The sequence below is a fragment of the Anas acuta genome, chromosome 3 (assembly GCF_963932015.1).
Source record: "Anas acuta chromosome 3, bAnaAcu1.1, whole genome shotgun sequence".
NCBI classification, from domain to species: Eukaryota; Metazoa; Chordata; class Aves; order Anseriformes; family Anatidae; genus Anas; species Anas acuta.
In genome coordinates, this window is record NC_088981.1 from 118,210,975 (window position 1) to 118,229,475 (window position 18,501).

Here is an 18,501-nt window from a genome sequence, read left to right on the forward strand (position 1 = left end):
TCCTTGCCCCCCGGGGTGGGCTGCGGGAGCCCTGCTCTCCCCGCCCGGCCTCGCTGCCTGCTGGTGCCCTGCTGCGGTGGGAAAAATCCCCCAAAAGAAGTGATCTCAGCCCAACGGGGTGGGTTCGTGCACCAGGAGCCCACCCCACAACCCCAGAAGCTGGCGGAGGAGATCCAGGGGCAGAAACCCGTGGGAGCTCAGCCTGGGAGCTCGGTGGGATGCCCTCGGGCTGCCAGGATTTGGGGGGGGGGGTCTCGGGGTTGCTCTTTCGGCAGCTTCTGCACCTTGCCCGCGGGGCGAGGGGCGTTTGGGATTTATGGCACAGTCAGAAGGATTTGGCAGTAACCCGAAACTCATGGCCCAGGTATCTTGGGGACAGACAGCATCTGACACCCAGCCGGGAGCTGTCCCCTGTCCTCTGCGGGACAAGGACAGCAGGCGGGGCTGGGCTGCTGCCCACCTGGGATTTGGGATCCCAGGATCCCCCCCCCAGCTCCCCCGGCAGAGGGCTGAGGCCACCCCAGGGACCCCGCTGGCTGCAGGGGGGGTGCTCTTGGTGCCCGGGAGCGCTGCCGGGGCAGTGGCTGTGCCGGGGATTTCTCCAATTTTCCCACTTATTTCCCCAGATTATTTTCTGGCCACGTCCCTGGGGGGGCTCTGTGGGGCCCTGGGAGCCCTCAGGGGCCATAAAAGCACCAAGGGGGGGAGGAACCCAAAAGGAAACTGTCCCTAGATCTGGCCAGGATGGCAGTGTGGGGACAGGCGGGGGTGAGCGCGGTGTCCGGGGGTACCCACAGTGTCCTGGGGGTGCCAAGGTGGCTGTGGTGTCCCTGGGGTGACCGTGACGTCCCAAATGTGACCGTGGTGTCCTAGGGATGACAGAGGTGTCCTGGGGCACTGCCTTGGGGACAACCCCGAGCAGGGCCACCAGCCGGCCTCCTGCTGACACCTGCGGGCGAGCGAGTGTCCCTGCATGTCACCCTGTCCCTTAATGTCACCCTGTCCCTTAATGTCACCCCGTCCCTGCATGTCACCCTGCCCCTTAATGTCACCTCTGTCCCTTAATATCACCCTGCCCCTTAATGTCACCCTGTCCCTTAATGTCACCCTGCCCCTTAATGTCACCCTGTCCCCATGTCCCCTTCCTAAACACCACTCCCTCCCGCATGTCGCCCTCCCACACGTCCCCACAGCCCCCTCCTTCGCCTTGGGGACACCTTGGGGACACCTTGGGGACACCTTGGGGACCGGGCTCCCTGCCCCATGGCACAGGGGACACGCAGCCTGTGCCACCCCATAGGGTTGACCCCACCTGGCTGCTGCGCCCCCAGGGGTGGACCCCTCTCCCAGCTGCTGACCTGGGGGGGCCGGGACCAAGGGGGTCGCTGTGGGGTGTGGGGGGAGCGCAGTGACCCCGGGTAGAGGGTGAGGGTCCCTGCACGAGCTGGGGGCCTCCCACAGCCCCGTCCTACATCTCCTGTCCCTAATCCTGCTCCTTGTGTCCCACACCCTGCATCCCACATCCCAGTTCCATATCCATATCCCATATCCAGCACCTCATCCCAATCCTGCGCCACGTCCCGCATCCCATGTCCTACATGACGTGCCCTACAACCTGCATCCCATATCCTGAATCACGTCCCACACCCCCTACACCTTGGATCCTAGTCCTGCATCCCACAACCTGCATCCCGTAACCCAAATCCTGCACCTAGCATCCTGCATCCCAGTCCTACATTCTGCATCCCACATCGGGTACCCAGCATCCTGCATCCCAAAGCCTGCATCCCATATCCCGAATCCTGCACCTTGCATCCCAGTCCTGCTTCTTGCATCCCTTACCAGGAACCCTGCACCCCACATCACATCCCAATCCTGCATCCCATACCCCAAATCCTGCATCATGCCCTGCACCCCACAACCCACATCCCATACTGTGCACCCCACATCACATTCCCAGCACCCTGCATCCCAATCTAACCCCATGCCTGCATCCTACACCCTGAATCCTGCACCCCACATCAGGCACACTGAGCCCTGCATCCCAATCCCGCATCCCACTCCCAATTCATGTCCCACATCCCAATCCTGCATCCCAATCTCGAACCCTGTCCTGCATCCCAATCCTGAGTCATGTCCCACATCCCATTTCTGAATCTCATCCCACATCCCAATCCTGAATTCTGTCCTGCATCCCAATCCTGCATGTCAGGAGTTATATGCAGGACCTGAGTCATGCCCCTCATCCCAATCCTGAATCACGTCCTGCATCGCAATCCCAAATTCTGTCCCACATCCCAATCCTACATCCCAGTCCTGAGTCATGTTCTGCATCCCAATCCTACATCCCAATCCCAAATCCCATCCTGCATCCCACTCCTGCATCCCACTCCTGAGTCATGCCCCACATCCCAATCCCAAATTCTGTCCTGCATCCCAATCCTGCATCCCAATCCTGAGTCGTGCCCCATATCCTGATCCCAAATTTCATCCCACTCCCAATCCTCCATCCCAGTCCTGGATCCCATCCTACATCCTATTCCTGCATTGGAATCCCGAGTCACATCCCACATTGCGATCCCAAATCCCATCCTGCATCCCAATCCCACATCCCAGTCCTGAGTCATGCCCCATGTCCCCATCCTGAATCATGTCCTGCATCCCAATCCCAAATTCTGTCCTGCATCCCACTCCTGCATCCCAATCCTGAATCCCATCCTACAGCCCAATCCTGATTTATGTCCCATATCCCAATCCCGAATCCTGTCCTGCATCCCAAGCTCAAATCTTGTCCCACATCCCACTCCTGCATCACAATCCTGAGTCATGCCCCACACCCCAATCCCGAATTTCATCCCACATCCCAGTTCTGCATCCCAGTCCCAAATCCTGTCCTGCATCCCACTACTGCATCCCAATCCTGAGTCATGCCCCGTATCCCAATCCTGAATCTTATCTTGCATCCCAATCCTGAGTCATTTGCAACATCCTAATCCCAAATTCTGTCCCACATCCCACTCCTGCATCCAATCCTGAGTCATGCCCCACATCCCCATCCTGAATCATGTCCTGCATCCCAATCCAAATTCCATCCCACATCCCACTCCTGCATCCCGTCCTGCATCCCACTCCTGAGTCATGTCCCACATCCCAATCCCAAATTCTGTCCTGCATCCCACTCCTGCATCACAATCCCGAATCCCATCCTGCATCCCAATCCTGAGTCATGCCCTGTATCCCAATCCTGAATTTTATCCTGCATCCCAATCCTGAGTCATGCCCCACATCCCAATCCCGAATCCTGTCCTGCATCCCAGTCCCAAATCTCGTCCCACATCCCACTCCTGCATCCCAATCCTGAGTCATGCCCCACATCCTGATCCCAAATGTCATCCCACATCCCAATCCTGCATCCCAGTACCAAATCCCGATCCCAAATCCTATCCTACATCCCAATCCTGAGTCATGTCCCACATCCCAATCTCAAATCCCATCCTGCATCCCACTTCTGCATCCCAACCCTGAGTCATGTTCTGCATCCTGATCCTGCATCCCATCCTGCATCCAATCCTGAGTCATGCCCCATGTCCCCATCCTAAATCATGCCCTGCATCCCAATCCCAAATTCCGTCCCACATCCCAATCCTGCATCCCAGTCCCAGATCCCATCCTGCATCCCAATCCCGCATCCCAGTCCTGAATCCCATCCCACATCCCAATTCTGCATCCAATCCTGAGTCATGCCCCACAGCCCAATCCTGAACTATGTCCTGCATCCCAATCCCAAATCTTGTCCCACATCCCAATTCTGCATCCCAGTCCCAAATCCCCATCCCGAATCCCATCCTGCATCCCAATCCCGCATCCCAATCCCAAATCCCATCCCACATCCCAATCCTGCATCCCAGTCCTGAGTCACACCCCACATCCTAATCCCAAATTCTGTCCTGCATCCCAATTCTGCATCCCAATCCTGAATCCCATCCTACATACCAATCCTGATTTATGTCCCACATCACAATCCTGAATCTTGTCCTGCATCCCAATCCCAAATCCCATCCTGCATCCCACTCCTGCATCCCAATCCCGAATCCCATCCTGCACCCAATCCTGAGTCATGCCCCACGTCCCCATCCTAAATCCCGTCCTGCATCCCGATCCCGCATCCCATCCCGCATCCAGCCCTGAGTCATGCCCCACGTCCCCATCCTAAATCCCGTCCTGCATCCCGATCCCAAATTCCATCCCGCATCCCATCCTGCACCCCACTCCTGAGTCACGCCCCGCATCCCGGCCCCAAATCCCACCCCCCAATCCCATCCCATCCCATCCCACCCCCTCCCCCATCCCCCATCCCACCCCCCAAACCCCCCCCAAATCCCCCAAATCCCCCTTTTTCCCCCCCATTCCCCCCCTCCCCTCCCCGCAGGGCGTCCCCCCCGCGCGCCCCCGCACCTGCGCGCCCCCGCTCCCGCTCCGCCAATGAGCCACGCGCCCTCCCCCTTCCCCCCCCCATCCCCTCCTCCTTCCCCTCCCCATCCCCTCCCCCTTTTTCCCTTCCCTTCCCCACCTCCCGGCCCCGCCCGGCCCCGAGCCGCCGCCGCCGCCGCCGCCGCCGCCGCCGCCCCTCGCCCGCCCCCGGCCCCGGGGCCGCGGCTGGCAGCGGCTGGGGCGGGCAGCGGCGGGGCTGAACGGGGCCAAACGGGGCCAAACGCCGCCAAACGCCGCCAAACGCCACCAAACGCCACCAAACGGGGCTGAACGCGGACAAACGGGGCCGAACGGGGGCTTAAACGCGGCTGAACGGAGCTGAACGCGACCAAACGGCACCGAACGGGGCTGAACGCAAAGCCAAACGGGGCCAAACGGCACCAAACGGGGCTGAACGCGGCCGAACGGGGCTGAACGCGGCCAAACGGGGCTGAACGCAGCCGAACGGGACCGAACGGGGCCGAACGGGTCGCCATGGCCGGCAGGACCCGCGGTGGCGGTGGTGGCGGTGGCGGTGGTGGCGGCGAGGCGCTGCGGGTGGTGGCGCGGTGCCGTCCGCTGAGCCGCCGGGAGGAGGCTGCGGGCTGCGAACGCATCGTGGAGCTGGAGCCCGGGCTTGGCCGCGTGAGCATCCGCAACCCGCGCGCGGCGCCCGGCGAACCGCCCAAGACCTTCACCTTCGACGCCGTCTACGACGCCGGGGCGCGGCAGGCCGAGCTGTACGACGAGAGCGTGCGGCCGCTGGTGGACGCGGTGCTGCGGGGCTTCAACGGCACCGTGCTGGCCTACGGGCAGACGGGCACCGGCAAGACCTACACCATGCAGGGCTCGTGGGCCGAGCCGGAGAAGCGCGGCGTCATCCCCAGCGCCTTCGAGCACATCTTCACGCACATCTCGCGCTCGCAGAACCAGCAGTACCTGGTGCGCGCCTCCTACCTGGAGATCTACCAGGAGGAGATCCGCGACCTGCTGGCCAAGGACCCCGGCAAGAAGCTGGAGCTGAAGGAGAGCCCCGAGACGGGGGTGTACATCAAGGACCTCTCCTCCTTCGTCACCAAGAACGTCAAGGAGATCGAGCACGTGATGAACCTGGGCAGCCAGGCGCGCGCCGTGGGCAGCACCAACATGAACGAGTACAGCTCGCGCTCCCACGCCATCTTCCTCATCACCGTCGAGTGCAGCGAGACGGGGCCGGACGGCGAGGAGCACATCCGCGTGGGCAAGCTCAACCTGGTGGACCTGGCCGGCAGCGAGCGCCAGGGCAAAATGGGAGCCCACGGAGAGCGCCCCAAGGAAGCCTCCAAGATCAACCTCTCCCTCTCCGCCTTGGGCAACGTCATCTCCGCTCTCGTGGATGGGCGCAGCACGCACATCCCCTACAGGGACTCCAAGCTCACCCGCCTGCTGCAGGACTCCCTGGGGGGCAACGCCAAGACCATCATGGTGGCCACCCTGGGCCCGGCCTCGCACAGCTACGACGAGAGCCTCTCCACCCTCAGGTTCGCCAACAGGGCCAAGAACATCAAGAACAAGCCCCGGGTGAACGAGGACCCCAAGGACACGTTGCTGCGGGAGTTTCAGGAGGAGATCGTCCGGCTGAAGGCCCAGCTGGAGAAACGCGGCATGTTGGGCAAGAAGAGGAGAAGGAGCAGCCGGAGGAAGAAGGCGGTGGACGGAGAAAGCGCCACAGAGAACGAAGGGGAGGACGAGAACGAGGACGGCCTGGAGAAGAACATGGAGAACTACCTGAAGGAGCAGAAGGAGAGGCTGGAGGAGGAGAAGGCCGCCATCCAGGACGACCACAGCCTGGTGAGCGAGGAGAAGCAGAAGCTGCTGGAGGAGAAGGAGAAGATGATAGAGGACCTGCGGAAGGAGCAGGAGGCCACGGAGCTGCTGGCCACCAAGTACAAGGTACGTGGTCGCCACGTGGGGGGCACGTGTGAGCGGTGCTGGGCTGCAGCCGGCGTTGCTTGTGGGCACTTGTGGGGCGTCCCAAGTTGGGTGTCCCAAGTTGGGTGTCCCAAATTGGGTGTCCATTCTGGGTGTCCCAAATCGGGTGTCCCAAGTTGGGTGTCCCAATTTGGGTGTCCATTCTGGGTGTCCAAATTGGGTTCCCCAGCAATGTGCCCAAACTGGGTGCCCAAACGAGGTGCCCAAGGGGACCCCGATGCCCCTGGGGTGGTGGTGGGCTGGGATTGCCCTCAGGCACGGACCCCCACGGGACCCTTTTGTGGGTTCTGCTGGTGGCACGAGCGCGCTGTGCTCCGCGCCGACCCTCGGCACAACAAAGCAGCTCGCGGCGGGTGGGGGAGATGCTGCAGATCCGTTCCCACCACCCTGAGGTGGCCCCGGGAACGTGCCCAGGGCCGGGGCTGGGGCTCTGATGGCTCAGGGATGCTCAGGGATTTGGGGCTGAGCATGAAAGGGGTGGCAGCAGCCCCAGCCCAGCCCCATGGCCGTGCTGCAGCCCCGGCAGCACCCCTGGGTCCCCCTCCTGCTCCTGATCCCGGCCCTATCATGGTGATGCCGGCACCACCGGCCCTGTCTCAGCCTTTTGGGGCTGCTGCGGGCCCCGCCTGGGCGCAGGGATGGGATGAAGGCACCCCCTGGATGCGGGTGCCGAGGCGGGGAAGGAGCCTGGGTGCTGAGCCACGGCACCACCGCCCTGTGTCAACAGCGTCACGCCTGGCTGGGGATCCGGGGGATTTGGGGAGGGGCTGTCCCCGTTGTCCCCGTGCCACCCCTGTGCCCAGCTCAGCGCCTGCTGCAGCCCCAGCGCTCGGTGCTGAGCCCCCCGGGGCTGCTTGTGGCAGGTTCCCGGGGTGGCTTTGACGACCTGTGGGACACGGGTGTGCCGGGGGGGCTCACAGGACTTGGGGTCCCTGCTGGGGCAGGGCTCCGGGGAGGTGCCGGGCTCCCCGTTACGCCCCGGTGCCGGAGGGGTCCCCACCATGCAGGGACGGGCACCCCGGTGTCACCGGGGGCACACGGCCGTGCGCACGGGTGTGTGACATGGCCAGCGCTGCGTGGCCCTGCCCGGTCACCCGCAAGGCACGGGGACCCACGGGCTCACATGGGGGAAATCAGAGCTTTTAGGGCCATCCTGGCACTGGCCATGGCCCTCTTGGGGCTGGGGGCTCACGGGGCCGGGGGCTGCGTCCTGCAGCGGTGCCGTGCCGCGGGCTCCCTCTGTGACACCTCCCCGCGGTGTCTCCTTGTCCGGCGTGGTGCAGTGGGGTCTGGCTCGGGGCCACGGCGTGCCCTGTAATTGCTGAGTAACGAGGCAGGGCCGGAGGCCAGGATGATGCTGCAGCCCCTTCGGTGGCCTCCGCAGCCTCCAGCCTTGGGGGGGGGGGACCCATTTCAGCATCACCCCACGGGGGTAAATCCAGCCCTGGCTGGTAGCGGAGGGGCAGAGCCTCCTGCGGTGCCCTCCCCGATGGGGTCAGGGGGGTTTTTCCTGGTTTCAGTGGTGTGGAAAGATGCAGTGGGCAGCACGGCACAGCCCCTCGTGGGCGCTTTGTCCCTGCAGCTGCAGCGGGGTTGGCACAAAGGCAGCCCCTGTGCTTTGGGGGGGGGACACCGGCACGCGTGGGAGCGAGCACGGGGCACGCAGGGCACCCTGCCCACCCGTGGGCGACGCAGCCAGCCCGTCCCCTCCCCAGGTTATAGGGTCGGGGGAGCAGTTGCCAGCACGGATGAGCCGGGGGCTCGAGCCACGGGGGGTGTCAGAGCCACGCAGCACGTGGGGAGGTGCGGGTGCCCCGCGGGGAGCTGGGCAGAGCGGTGCGGGGCTCAGGGGCTGCAAATTTGAGCAATAACAGGGAAATTCCCATATATAAAGCGGGGCACATCCACCAGGTGCATCCTGCAGCCACGGGGCAGTGGGGTCAGCGCTGCCATCCCGCTCGGGGCGACCTGCGATGTGTCATGTTGGGTCCCGGTCTCTCCACCCCGGGGGCTCCCCAGCGTCCCCGTGGCGCAGTGTCGGGTGCCGCAGGAGCCCGTGCAATGCTGGAAAAATAAAAAAATAGGGAAAAAAAAACAGGGATTGAGCGGTTCTGCCCCAGAAACCTGCGTGCCCGGGGAGATGCCGGTCCCCTTCGCCTGGCGTCACCGCCCTCGTGCCTCGCAGTTGCTTGGAGACGGCGGCGAGGGGGGTCCCGGGGGGCCGGGGGGGCGCAGCCTTTGTCACGGCCGCTCACACGAGTGTGCAAATGTTGCACGGGGGGGTAAATGGGAGGGCACGCGTGCACAAACGCCGGCACAACGTGGGTGTGTGTAGGAGAGTGTGCGAAGGGTGTGAGTGTGTGCACAGCGTGGTGACGGGGAGCCCCTGGCACTGGGGAGGTGATGGGAAGCACAACTGGGAGGGGATGGGATGGGATAAATGGGATGGAAGGGGATGGGGTGGGGTTGAAGGGATAGGATGGGATGGGATGGAGATATGGGATGAAATGGGGTGGGGTGAGATGGGATGGATGGAATAGGATGGCATGGATGGGGTGGGGTGGGTTTGGAGGGTTAGGATGGGATGGGATGGACAGAATCGGATGGGATGGGATGGGTTGGGGTGTGGTGGGAGGGATGGGATGGGGTGTGTGGGATGGGGTAGGATAGGATGGAAGGGATCAGATGGGATGGAGTGGGCGGGATGGATAGGGTTTGGGGGTCAGGATGAGACCATCCCAAGGGGAACGGAGCTGGATGCCCAACTCTGTGCCTGGCGGGGCTGGAGCAGGGAGCTCAGATCCTGCCCCAGGACCCGCAGCACCCCCGTGTTTCCAGCAGCTCCGAGCACTGCAGGACCCAAACTGTGCTCAAACGGACCCAAAAGGTGGCCCAGCTTTGTTTAACGAGGGTCAGCCCAATTAGCAGCGCGTGGCAGGGCAGGCTCACGGAGCCACGAAACGCCATGGGTTGGAGGAATCCAGCTCCGCACAGCACCACCCCAAAAACAGACCCTAAATCTGAGAGCCTTGTCCCAGCACTGCTTGAACCCCAACCGCTCGGTGCCGTGCCCACGTCCCTGGGGAGCCCACCCCAATTCCCCACCACCCCTGGGTGCAGAACCTCTCCCCAACCCCCCCGACCCTCCCTGTCCCAGCTCCGTGCCGTCCCCTTGGGTCCTGGCGTTGTCCCCAGAGCCCAAAGCTCAGCCCCTCCCGGAGATCCAGTGACCCCCACCCCATTTTGTGCCCCCCCCAGGCCATGGAGAGCAAGCTGCTGATCGGCGGCAGGACCATCATGGACCACACCAACGAGCAGCAGAAGATGCTGGAGCTGAAGCGCCAGGAGATCGCCGAGCAGGTACCCCAGGACCTGTGTGGGGACAGTCCCTGGGGCTGGGGGGGCAGCGTGCCCATTGGGGGGGGGTTTGGGGCAGTGCCCGAGCCATCCCTCAGCCTCTTTCCCCCCACCCCGGTTGCAGAAACGCCGCGAGAGGGAGATGCAGCAGGAGATGCTGCTGCGGGACGAGGAGACCATGGAGCTGCGGGAGACCTACACGTCGCTGCAGCAGGAGGTGGAGATCAAAACCAAGAAGCTGAAGAAGGTGAGAAACCTTTGGGGTGGGGGGGGGACACCCAGACGTGCCCTCGGTCCTTATCTCAAGGGGGGTGCATCCTACATCCACCCTGCCCTATCCGTGTCCCCCCCCACGGGACCTGCTGGCCTGGAGGAGGCTCCGAGCACGGCCCCCGGGGGGGGAATCATTGTGCCAGGGGCTGGGGGCTGATTTTTCCCCCCCCCCGGCCCAGCTGTACGCCAAGCTGCAGGCGGTGAAGGCGGAGATCCAGGACCAGCACGACGAGTACATCCGCGTGCGGCAGGACCTGGAGGAGGCGCAGAACGAGCAGACGCGGGAGCTGAAGCTCAAGTAGGTGGCCCCGAGCTTCGGGGGGGGGCACAGAGCACAGCCCCCCCACCCATTAGCAGCAGCAGTTTGGGTGTGCACGGTGACGGGGCTGGGTGTCACCCCTGGGTGCCACCCCCCTGCGCTCCACTCGTGCCCCCGCGTGGGTGCAACGAGGTGCAGGGGCCCCCGGTTCCCTCCAAAGCACCTCGGAAGCACAGGTCCAGCCCCACCCCCACCCCCCCAGTGGGTCTGTTTTCACTGCAAGCAATTATTTGATTCGATATCTTAAAATAACAGCCCAGACACCTATAAATATTTCAGCGTTTTCAGGATGAAATATTCAGGGTTTTACTCCGAGCAGAATCTCATTGCAGTTTTACCACCCGGCCTTTTGAACGGGATTAAAACATTTTTAGAGCCTGCAGACTCACGTCGGCAATTCCTCTACTCGCAACGGCCCTTGTGCAGCTTCCCGATTTACCCCAAAACCAACGTGGGAAAACCAAAATTCCCTCTGGGGTCAGTGGGATGCAGTTTCCCTCGCTGTCCGGCCTCCCCGGGCATCTCGCCTGGGGAAGCTTCGCTGCTGCGACAGCGCGGCCACTTCGGCTTCCCATCCTCCGAAGGGATTTTCAGAATGAATTAAGGCTTTAAAAAAAAAAAAAGCAAAAAAAAAAAAGCGACAAGAATAATCCGGGGCTGAGAGGAAATGCTCTTAGCGGGGCTGGCGGGACACCGGCAGGGGGCTGTAATCCCGACCTGGGGGGTGCAGGGGGCAGCGAGTGCTGCGAGAGGGCTTGAGGGGGGGAAAGAGGGGTTGGGGGGGGAGCAGCTGGCTCCTGGGTGGGTTTGGGGAGCCCCCGGGGGGTTCCTGGTGCATCAGGGAGCTGCAGGGGCTCGGCAGTGGGGGCTGCGCTGCAGACTGCGGGTTGCAAACTGCACGGTGCAGGCTGCTTTGCAAATTGTGCACTGCAAGCTGCACGGTGCAAATTGCACGGTGCAAATTGCATGTTGCAAATTGCACATTGCAGGCTGCTTTGCAAAGTGTGTGTTGCAAACTGCATGTTGCAAACTGCGTGTTGCAAGTTGAACCTTGCAGACTGCACTCAATATGGGCGTTGCAAATCATGCGTTGCAGGCTGCACGTTGCAAACTGTGCATCGCAACCCGCATCGCAACCTGCACGTTGCAGGCTGCCTTGCAAATCCTGTGCTGCAAACTGCACATTGCAGGCTTCCTTGTAAACCGTGCGTTGCAAATTGCACGCTGCAAACTGCGCATCACGGGCTGCATTGCAAATGGTGCATTGCAAATTGCACGTTGCAAACTGCACATTGCAAATTGCGCATTGCAAACTGCACGTTGCAAACTGCACATTGCAAATTGCTCATTGCAAACTGCACGTTGCAGACTGCACGTTGCAGACCGTGCATTGCAGACCGTGCCCGGGGACCCGCAGGGGAGCAGGCGGTGGGGTTTTGGCCCCGAGGCAGCGCGCAGAGCTGACGATGTTTCCTCCGCTCCTCTCTGAATGACAGTCTTCCTCTGCCCTTTCTCTCCTGCCTCGCCCACCCCTGCTGGATCCCACCCTGGCGGACCCTCTCTGCCCCCCTGTGCCCCCCGTGTCCTCCCCTGCCCTGCTCCCCCTTGCTCCCCATCTCTGCTCTCCCTCCTGTCCCCGTGACCCCTTCCTCTCCTTCTCCCCCTGCCTCTCCCCCCTCTGTGCCTCTCGCAGGTACTTGATCATCGAGAACTTCATCCCTCCGGAGGAGAAGAACAAAATCGTCAACCGCCTCTACTTCGACTGCGAGGAGGACCAGTGGAAGTTCCAGCCGCTGGTGCCGGCCGGCGGGTGCGTGCGGCTCCCCGCCAGCTGGGGCGAGGAGCGGGGGTGAGCTGGGCCCGGCGGTGCCACCGCTGTGGGTTGGGGACACGGGGACACGACGGAGGCGCCGCGGGTGGGACCCCGCTGGGGTCCGTCCTGCGCTCGGGGCCGTGCCCGGCGCGGTTCTGGCAGCGTTGGTGCTGTGTGAGGGACCCTCCTCGCCTGGTTTCCTTTTCAGAAGCAGCAGCCAGATGAAGAAGAGGCCCACGTCGGCCGTGGGGTACAAGAGACCCATCAGCCAGTACGCACGCGTGGCCATGGCCATGGGATCGCATCCGCGCTACCGGGTAAGGGGGGAAATGGGGGGTGCGGGGGGGGAGAGGGTGTCCCTGGGTGGGTGGGTGGGTGGATGGATGGATGGATTCGGTGTGTCAATGGATGGATGGATGGATGGATGGATAGGGGCCTGGAGAACAAGTCCTATGAGGAGCGGCTGAGGGAGCTGGGCTTGTTCAGCCTGGAGAAGAGGAGGCTCAGGGGTGACCTTATTGCTCTGTATAAGTACATTAAAGGAGGCTGTAGTGAGGTGGGGGTTGGCCTGTTCTCCCATGTGCCTGGTGACAGGACGAGGGGGAATGGGCTTAAGTTGCACCAGGGGAGTTTTAGGTTGGATCTTAGGAAGAATTTCTTTACTGAAAGGGTTGTTAGGCACTGGAACAGGCTGCCCAGGGAAGTGGTGGAGTCACCATCCCTGGAGGTCTTCAAAAGACGTTTAGATGTAGAGCTTAGGGATATGGTTTAGTGGGGACTGTTAGTGTTAGGTCAGAGGTTGGACTCGATGATCTTGAGGTCTCTTCCAACCTAGAAATTCTGTGATTCTGTGATAGGAGGATGGATGGGTGGGTGGGTGGATGGGTTGATAGATTGGGTGTGTCGATGGATGGATGGATGGGTGGATGGAGCGATGGAGGAATGGATGGATAGGAGGATGGAGGGAGGGAGGAAAGGAGAGATGGATGGAGAGATGGACAGATGGATGGATGGATGAAGGGATGGATGGAGGGAAGGAAGGAAGGAAGGAAGGAAGGAAGGAAGGAAGGAAGTATGGAATGGCACTGGGATAGATGGACAGAGACACCGACCTATGTAGAAGTGGACGGATGGAGGGATGAATGGAAAGAGCTGCACTGACAGATGAATGGAAAGAAGTTCAATGAGATGGATGGATTTTATTGGGATGGATCAATGGACAGGTGGAGAAAATAACATTAGGATGAGGTGGTGGCTGGTAAGAACTGTATTGGGGTGGGTGGGTGGGTGGATGGATGGATGGATGGATGGATGGATGGATGGATGGATGGATGGATGGATGGCTGACAGCTCCAGACACCTGGAGAGAGGATGGAGTAAATAAGACTTGATGACTTGAGGTACTTGAGATAATGCTCCCAGCTTTGAGAGCTTGGTCCTTGAGCTCCTGGCTCACTGCCTCTGCTGGCTCCTGCCCCTAGGGCACAGCAGCAGCCAGGAGAGGGTCCCTGCTCCCCGTGGGCATTCAACTTCGCTCAGCAATTCGGACCTCCCCGAGGTGCTGCCTCGCTGCTTTGCCACTCGGTGACTCCCCGCCTTGTCTCTCCCTTCTCCCCGCCCTGCTGCAGGCTGAGAACATCATGTTCTTGGAGCTGGACGTCTCCCCTCCGGCCGTGTTCGAGTTTGAGCGGAGCAGGGACCCGGCCGAGCAGGACCCGCGGGCTCTGCACCTGGAGAGGCTGATGCACCTCGACAGCCTCCTGGAGCGGCCGGCGGCCTCCCGCGTGAGGAAATCCCGCTCCTGGTGAGTGCCGGGGATGCGCCGAGTGGGGCAGCAGAGGCTGAGAGCGAGCTGCAAAGCCGAGGGCACGGGGCAGCCTGGAAATGTTTCGTGGCTCCTGTTGGAGGCAGGTTTTGGGGGGTCCAAGGGGAGCCCAACACCCAATCCACCTCCACCCTGCTGCCCCGCGGGGCTTGCTGTGCTCCCTGTTGCTTTGGGGCTTAAAACTAGCTGTGAATTGCTGGTGTGTAATAATATTTAAAAATATTTTGTGATGGGTGCTAAATGGGAAGGCTCTGGGAGACCTCACAGCAGCCTGCCCGTGCCTGAGGGGGGTGCAGGAGAGATGGGGAGGGACTCTAAGGGGTGTAGGGACAGGACAAGGGGGAATGGGCTTTAAACTCAAATTGGGCAGGGTTAGGTTAGACATTAGGAGGAAATCCTTCCCTCTGAGGGTGGCGAGGCCCTGGTGCGGGGTGCCCAGGGAGCTGGGGGTGCCCCATCCCTGAGGGTGCCCAAGGCCAGGCTGGATGGGGCTGGGGGCAGCCTGGGCTGGGGGCAGGGGTCGTGCCCATGGCAGGGGTGGCTCTGGGGGGGGGCTCTGAGGGCCCTGCCAGCCCAAACCATTCCAGGATTCTGTGAATCTATGAAAAAATAGGATGATGACAGCAACACATCATCGCGCACGCACCCCCAGGATGAGCACAGTGCTGTCCAGCGCTGGGTGCTGCCCATGTGGGAAATCACAGAGAAAACAGCGGGGTCTGGGGGAGGAGACGGGGGAAGAGGAAGCAGAAAGGAGATTTTTTTCTGCTCGTGCCACCCCCTCCAGGTGCCAGACGCCGCGGTCGCTGCCGTCCTCCACCACGCACGTCGCCCTCGCCGCCGGCTCCCCGCGCGCCTCCACGACGCCGGCGCAGGAGTGACCGCCCCGAGCCCCTGCCCCGCGAGGACTGAGCCCGTCGGCGGCTGCCTCCAGCGCTGCCGGGGCCAAGGAACGGCCCCGCCGGCAGCACCTCCACCGCCGGCAGCGCCTCCACCGCTCCCCGTTCGTCTTTGTCTTCAGCTACTTCGGTGTGCGCCTGTGTTTGTGTGAGACGCTCGTGAGCAGCCCCCCCTCCCCGGGGCGATGGGAGCTGCCCCCTTCCTTCTTTCCTTCTTTTTCCTTCCTCCCCTTCACCCCCCCCGCCTTCCCTAGTCTGGATCTGTCACTTTATTTATTTAACGTATTTATTTATGGAGTGGTTGGTGAGCAGAGGCAGGAGGCGCGGTGGCGCTGCGGGACGCCCGAGGCTGGCACCGCGCGGGTCCCTTCGCTGGGACATGGGGCCCCGAGCCCCCTGAGCCCCCTGAGCCCCCCACCCCACAGCCCCTGAAGGCTTTGGCACGGGGTGAGGCAGCTCCGGACCCTCCCTGCTGCGCTCACCAGATCCCACCGAGCTTCCCCTAAAGCCTGTGCTGCGGCTCGTGGCAACATCTGCAAGGTTTTGGAGCCGTCCCGGTGGCAGACCCTCACCCTGGGCTTTGTGGAGACCACGGGGGGCTCGCCGGTGGCGGCGGCGATGTCTCGCTGACTTCTGCACGTGGCTGAACCTCCACGCTGCCAGCTCCATCCACCACGAGGGCCTGGGAGATGCCCAAAGGGCCTCTGGAGGTGGCTGCCCCCGTCCTGCGTGGCCGTCTGACACCCGGCTTGCTCCTGGCCCTGACCGTGCGCGTGTGTGGCTGCAGAGCAAGGACAGGAGGTGGGGAGCTCCGTCCCCTTCCACCCAAGGAGCCACGTAGTCTGAGGAGCAGCATTGCCTGAGTGAAACCCACGATTTCCATCTTTTCTGGCAACTAAAGGCAACGCGGCACAAAATGGTGATGCCTGGAGGAGTGACCTCAGCACAGCTCCTCTGGGCTGGAAACGCTGCGCTGGGGGCTGGGGAACGCTCCTGGTCGCTCTGGGGGTGGTGGAGGGAGAGGTGATGGATGTGAGATGGGTAATGGGTGTGAGCAGCAAGCAGCAGGGCTCCTCCACCCGGCACAGCAACCAGAAACCCATCCCAGGCAGCACCACATGGCATTGCCAGGATGTCACTCGGTGTCCCCAAATGGTTCAGCTTTGGGCAGTAGGGTCGGAGAGGGGTCCGGGACCATTTCCATGCCAGGGCAGCAGCTCGGGCACGGAAAGCTGTGGTTTATCTGGGATGGTTTTCAGGTTTGGGGAGGTGGAGCTGAGTTATGGGGTCCCGATGGATGGGGGAGCGACCCCCTGGCGCACCAGGACGTTGTGGGTTTGCTGAAGCCAGAAGGGATGGGGTGCTGGTGTGGAGGGGAACCCTGAGCTACAGCTGCTTGGGACCAAGTGCCACCTCTCAGGAGAGGCCCCACAGCCGCTCGGCCAGGCTGGGGTGCCCGAACCTTCGTGCTCTTCCCCTGACCCATCCTCTGCTGTGGGACCTTCTCCCGTTCCCCCATGGCACTGTCCTGCTTTGTGTTAACTGCCCCGTGCTTCTGCTGCCGTCCTCCCTTCTCCACCTGCTTTCTGTCTGAAAACAAACTTGCCCTGGAAGTTCGGGCAGGAATTGAGCAGCGAAGGCTGCACCGTTGGGTAGGGAAAAAAAAATCCCAGGGAGGGGAGCGAGCGCGTGGTGCTGCTGAGCGCAGGGCAGGGCGCACAGGGAAGGGGTTTTGGAGGTGGAGGATGGGTCCCTGGGTCTCTCCCGTGGCTGGTGGCGATTTCAGCCCGCTGACAGCACGGTGGCGGGGTGGGGAAGCAGTGGATGGAGCCCCAGCTCCTCCTTCCATTTCCAGGATGGCCTCGGGGAGCACAAAGTCGGGAAGCAGAGACCCGAGAAAGGAAGAAGCTGTCTGCACGGCATCCTGCAGGGATATTTTCTCTTCCCTTCTTCCTCGCCTTCCAGCTGCCCCAAGTTTGTTTTCGGCCAGGTCGGGGGCTCCTTGAGACCCGAGGTGGGGAACCAGGGCACAGCAGGCGAGGCCGGGGGCTGGTGGCAGGGGCCAGCAAGGTGCTGCCACCCACGGGCTCCATCACCTGCCTGGCTTCTGGAGCTTGTCTTTCATGGGACAGTCCCCGTGTCCCCATCCAGGGCTGCTCGCCAAAACGCCTCCAGGCCGTGCGCCGTGGGCCGGGGACGCTGCTGCCCCTGCCTTGCAATGCTGGGCCAGGCCACTCGCAGCCTCCCTGCATGGCTGCAACGAGCTGGGGTGAATATTTGTACCGTTCCTCGTTCTTTGTACGTCGGTGCGTGTGGTATTTCCATAGGGGTGTGTGTGTAGGCGTGTGTGGGTGCGCGCGTGTGTAGCCAAGGGATCTCTTCACCTTCGATGTGCGTGTGAGTCCAGGGGCAAGTTCCAGAGGGGGGGCAGTGGGCTGGGGTGGGGCCCTTTTTTTTTTTTTTTTTTTTTTTTTAATTTTAATGGGTTATTTAGTTATTTTTGGTTTCAGGTTTGGATTTTTTTTTTTTTTTTTTTTTTGCAAGGGGTGGGCTGGGGTCTGTTTCGGATCGATCGACAAGGTGAGGGCCTTGATTAGGACCAAATTTTTGTGCCTGTTGCTATGGTGACCCGTTTAGAAATCAAAAGTTTACCGTACGGTGGCCCATCCTTGTCGCTATACATAATGAATATACGGGACATATTATAAATATATATATATTATACATACTGTATGGAGAGAGAGGTCACGGATCTCACCCCCCCCTCTGGCTTTGGATGGACACCTCCTCAATATTCTGTAATGTAGCTTTGACTCAGTGCTGGACGTGCTCAGAAGGCGCCGGCACTCCTCAAAAACTGGCAATGACACCAATAAAGGAATGAGCATCATCGCGCAGAGCCTCCCTCGCCTCCTTCAACGCGGTCCCGGGGCTCCCCGCAGGGGTTTGGGGTCGGGGCTGCTGCTGCTGCACGAGCCGGGGCTTTGGTACTTGCTGCCCTTCATTTCTCCGCATGTTTTTCCCGTTTAAGGCAGCATTCGCACCAAAATTTGCAGCTGTTTTGCAGGAAGCCTCAGCAGGGTAAGAGCTGGGAGCTGGCCTCGGTGGGTCCCTTCCGAGGGGAGATGTGCTGCGGTCTAAGCAGCAAAGCTGCGGTTTTGCTACCGACGAGCCCTCTGTAAAAAGCTAAGTACAAGCTCTAAGGGTAAAGAGGAGTGCGTGTGAGTCAGAACATTGATTTTTGAGGGATTTCGTTTTACATGCCCAGCTCCTTCCAGCTCTGCGATGATGACTTGAGCAGGTCTGAGCCCTTCCTCACAAGCTCTCCCCAGGGCTGTCCGGGACAGGGACGGGGCAAAATCAAGGACGAGACACAGACTGGGCTCACTGTACACCAGGGAACAAATGACAACATCAGAGAAAAAAAAAAAAAAAAGCACGTGATGACTTTTATTAATTTATTTATTTATCGCTTCGCTCTTCTTTCAAAGGTCAGCTGCGGTCAGGTGGCTCAAAAGAAATGTCAGTGAAGAAGGGCTGAGGACTTGGGCTAAATCAAGGAAACGGGGGGTTA

The 18,501-nt window shown here is 61.4% G+C and overlaps 1 protein-coding gene across 2 annotated transcripts; it reads left to right on the forward strand.

Annotated features, from left to right (window-relative positions):
• The first annotated feature begins 4,581 nt into the window (after positions 1 to 4,581).
• Positions 4,582 to 17,819, forward strand: KIF3C (kinesin family member 3C). Of its 2 annotated transcripts, none has more exons than XM_068679107.1 (8): positions 4,582 to 6,402; positions 9,700 to 9,801; positions 9,923 to 10,045; positions 10,251 to 10,369; positions 12,084 to 12,239; positions 12,412 to 12,520; positions 13,832 to 14,007; positions 14,816 to 17,819. In XM_068679107.1, exons 1-8 carry the CDS (start codon positions 4,966 to 4,968, stop codon positions 14,907 to 14,909), a joined length of 2,316 nt encoding a protein of 771 aa, XP_068535208.1. In that variant the 5' UTR covers positions 4,582 to 4,965; the 3' UTR covers positions 14,910 to 17,819. The 2 variants fall into 2 exon arrangements, with proteins under 2 accessions (XP_068535208.1, XP_068535209.1); XM_068679108.1 differs by having other exon boundaries at positions 4,583 to 6,402; positions 12,084 to 12,200.
• Positions 17,820 to 18,501: the final 682 nt, after the last annotated feature.

What these genes read in the sequence shown, in the direction of transcription:
- KIF3C (XM_068679107.1), top strand. Translation starts at nt 4,966, where the DNA reads ATGGCCGGCAGGACCCGCGGTGGCGGTGGTGGCGGTGGCGGTGGTGGC. An exon ending in AAACCAAGAAGCTGAAGAAG is followed by an intron (nt 10,046 to 10,250) that starts GTGAGAAACCTT and finishes CCCCCGGCCCAG; the next exon opens with CTGTACGCCAAGCTGCAGGC. An exon ending in AGCTGGGGCGAGGAGCGGGG is followed by an intron (nt 12,240 to 12,411) that starts GTGAGCTGGGCC and finishes TTTCCTTTTCAG; the next exon opens with AAGCAGCAGCCAGATGAAGA.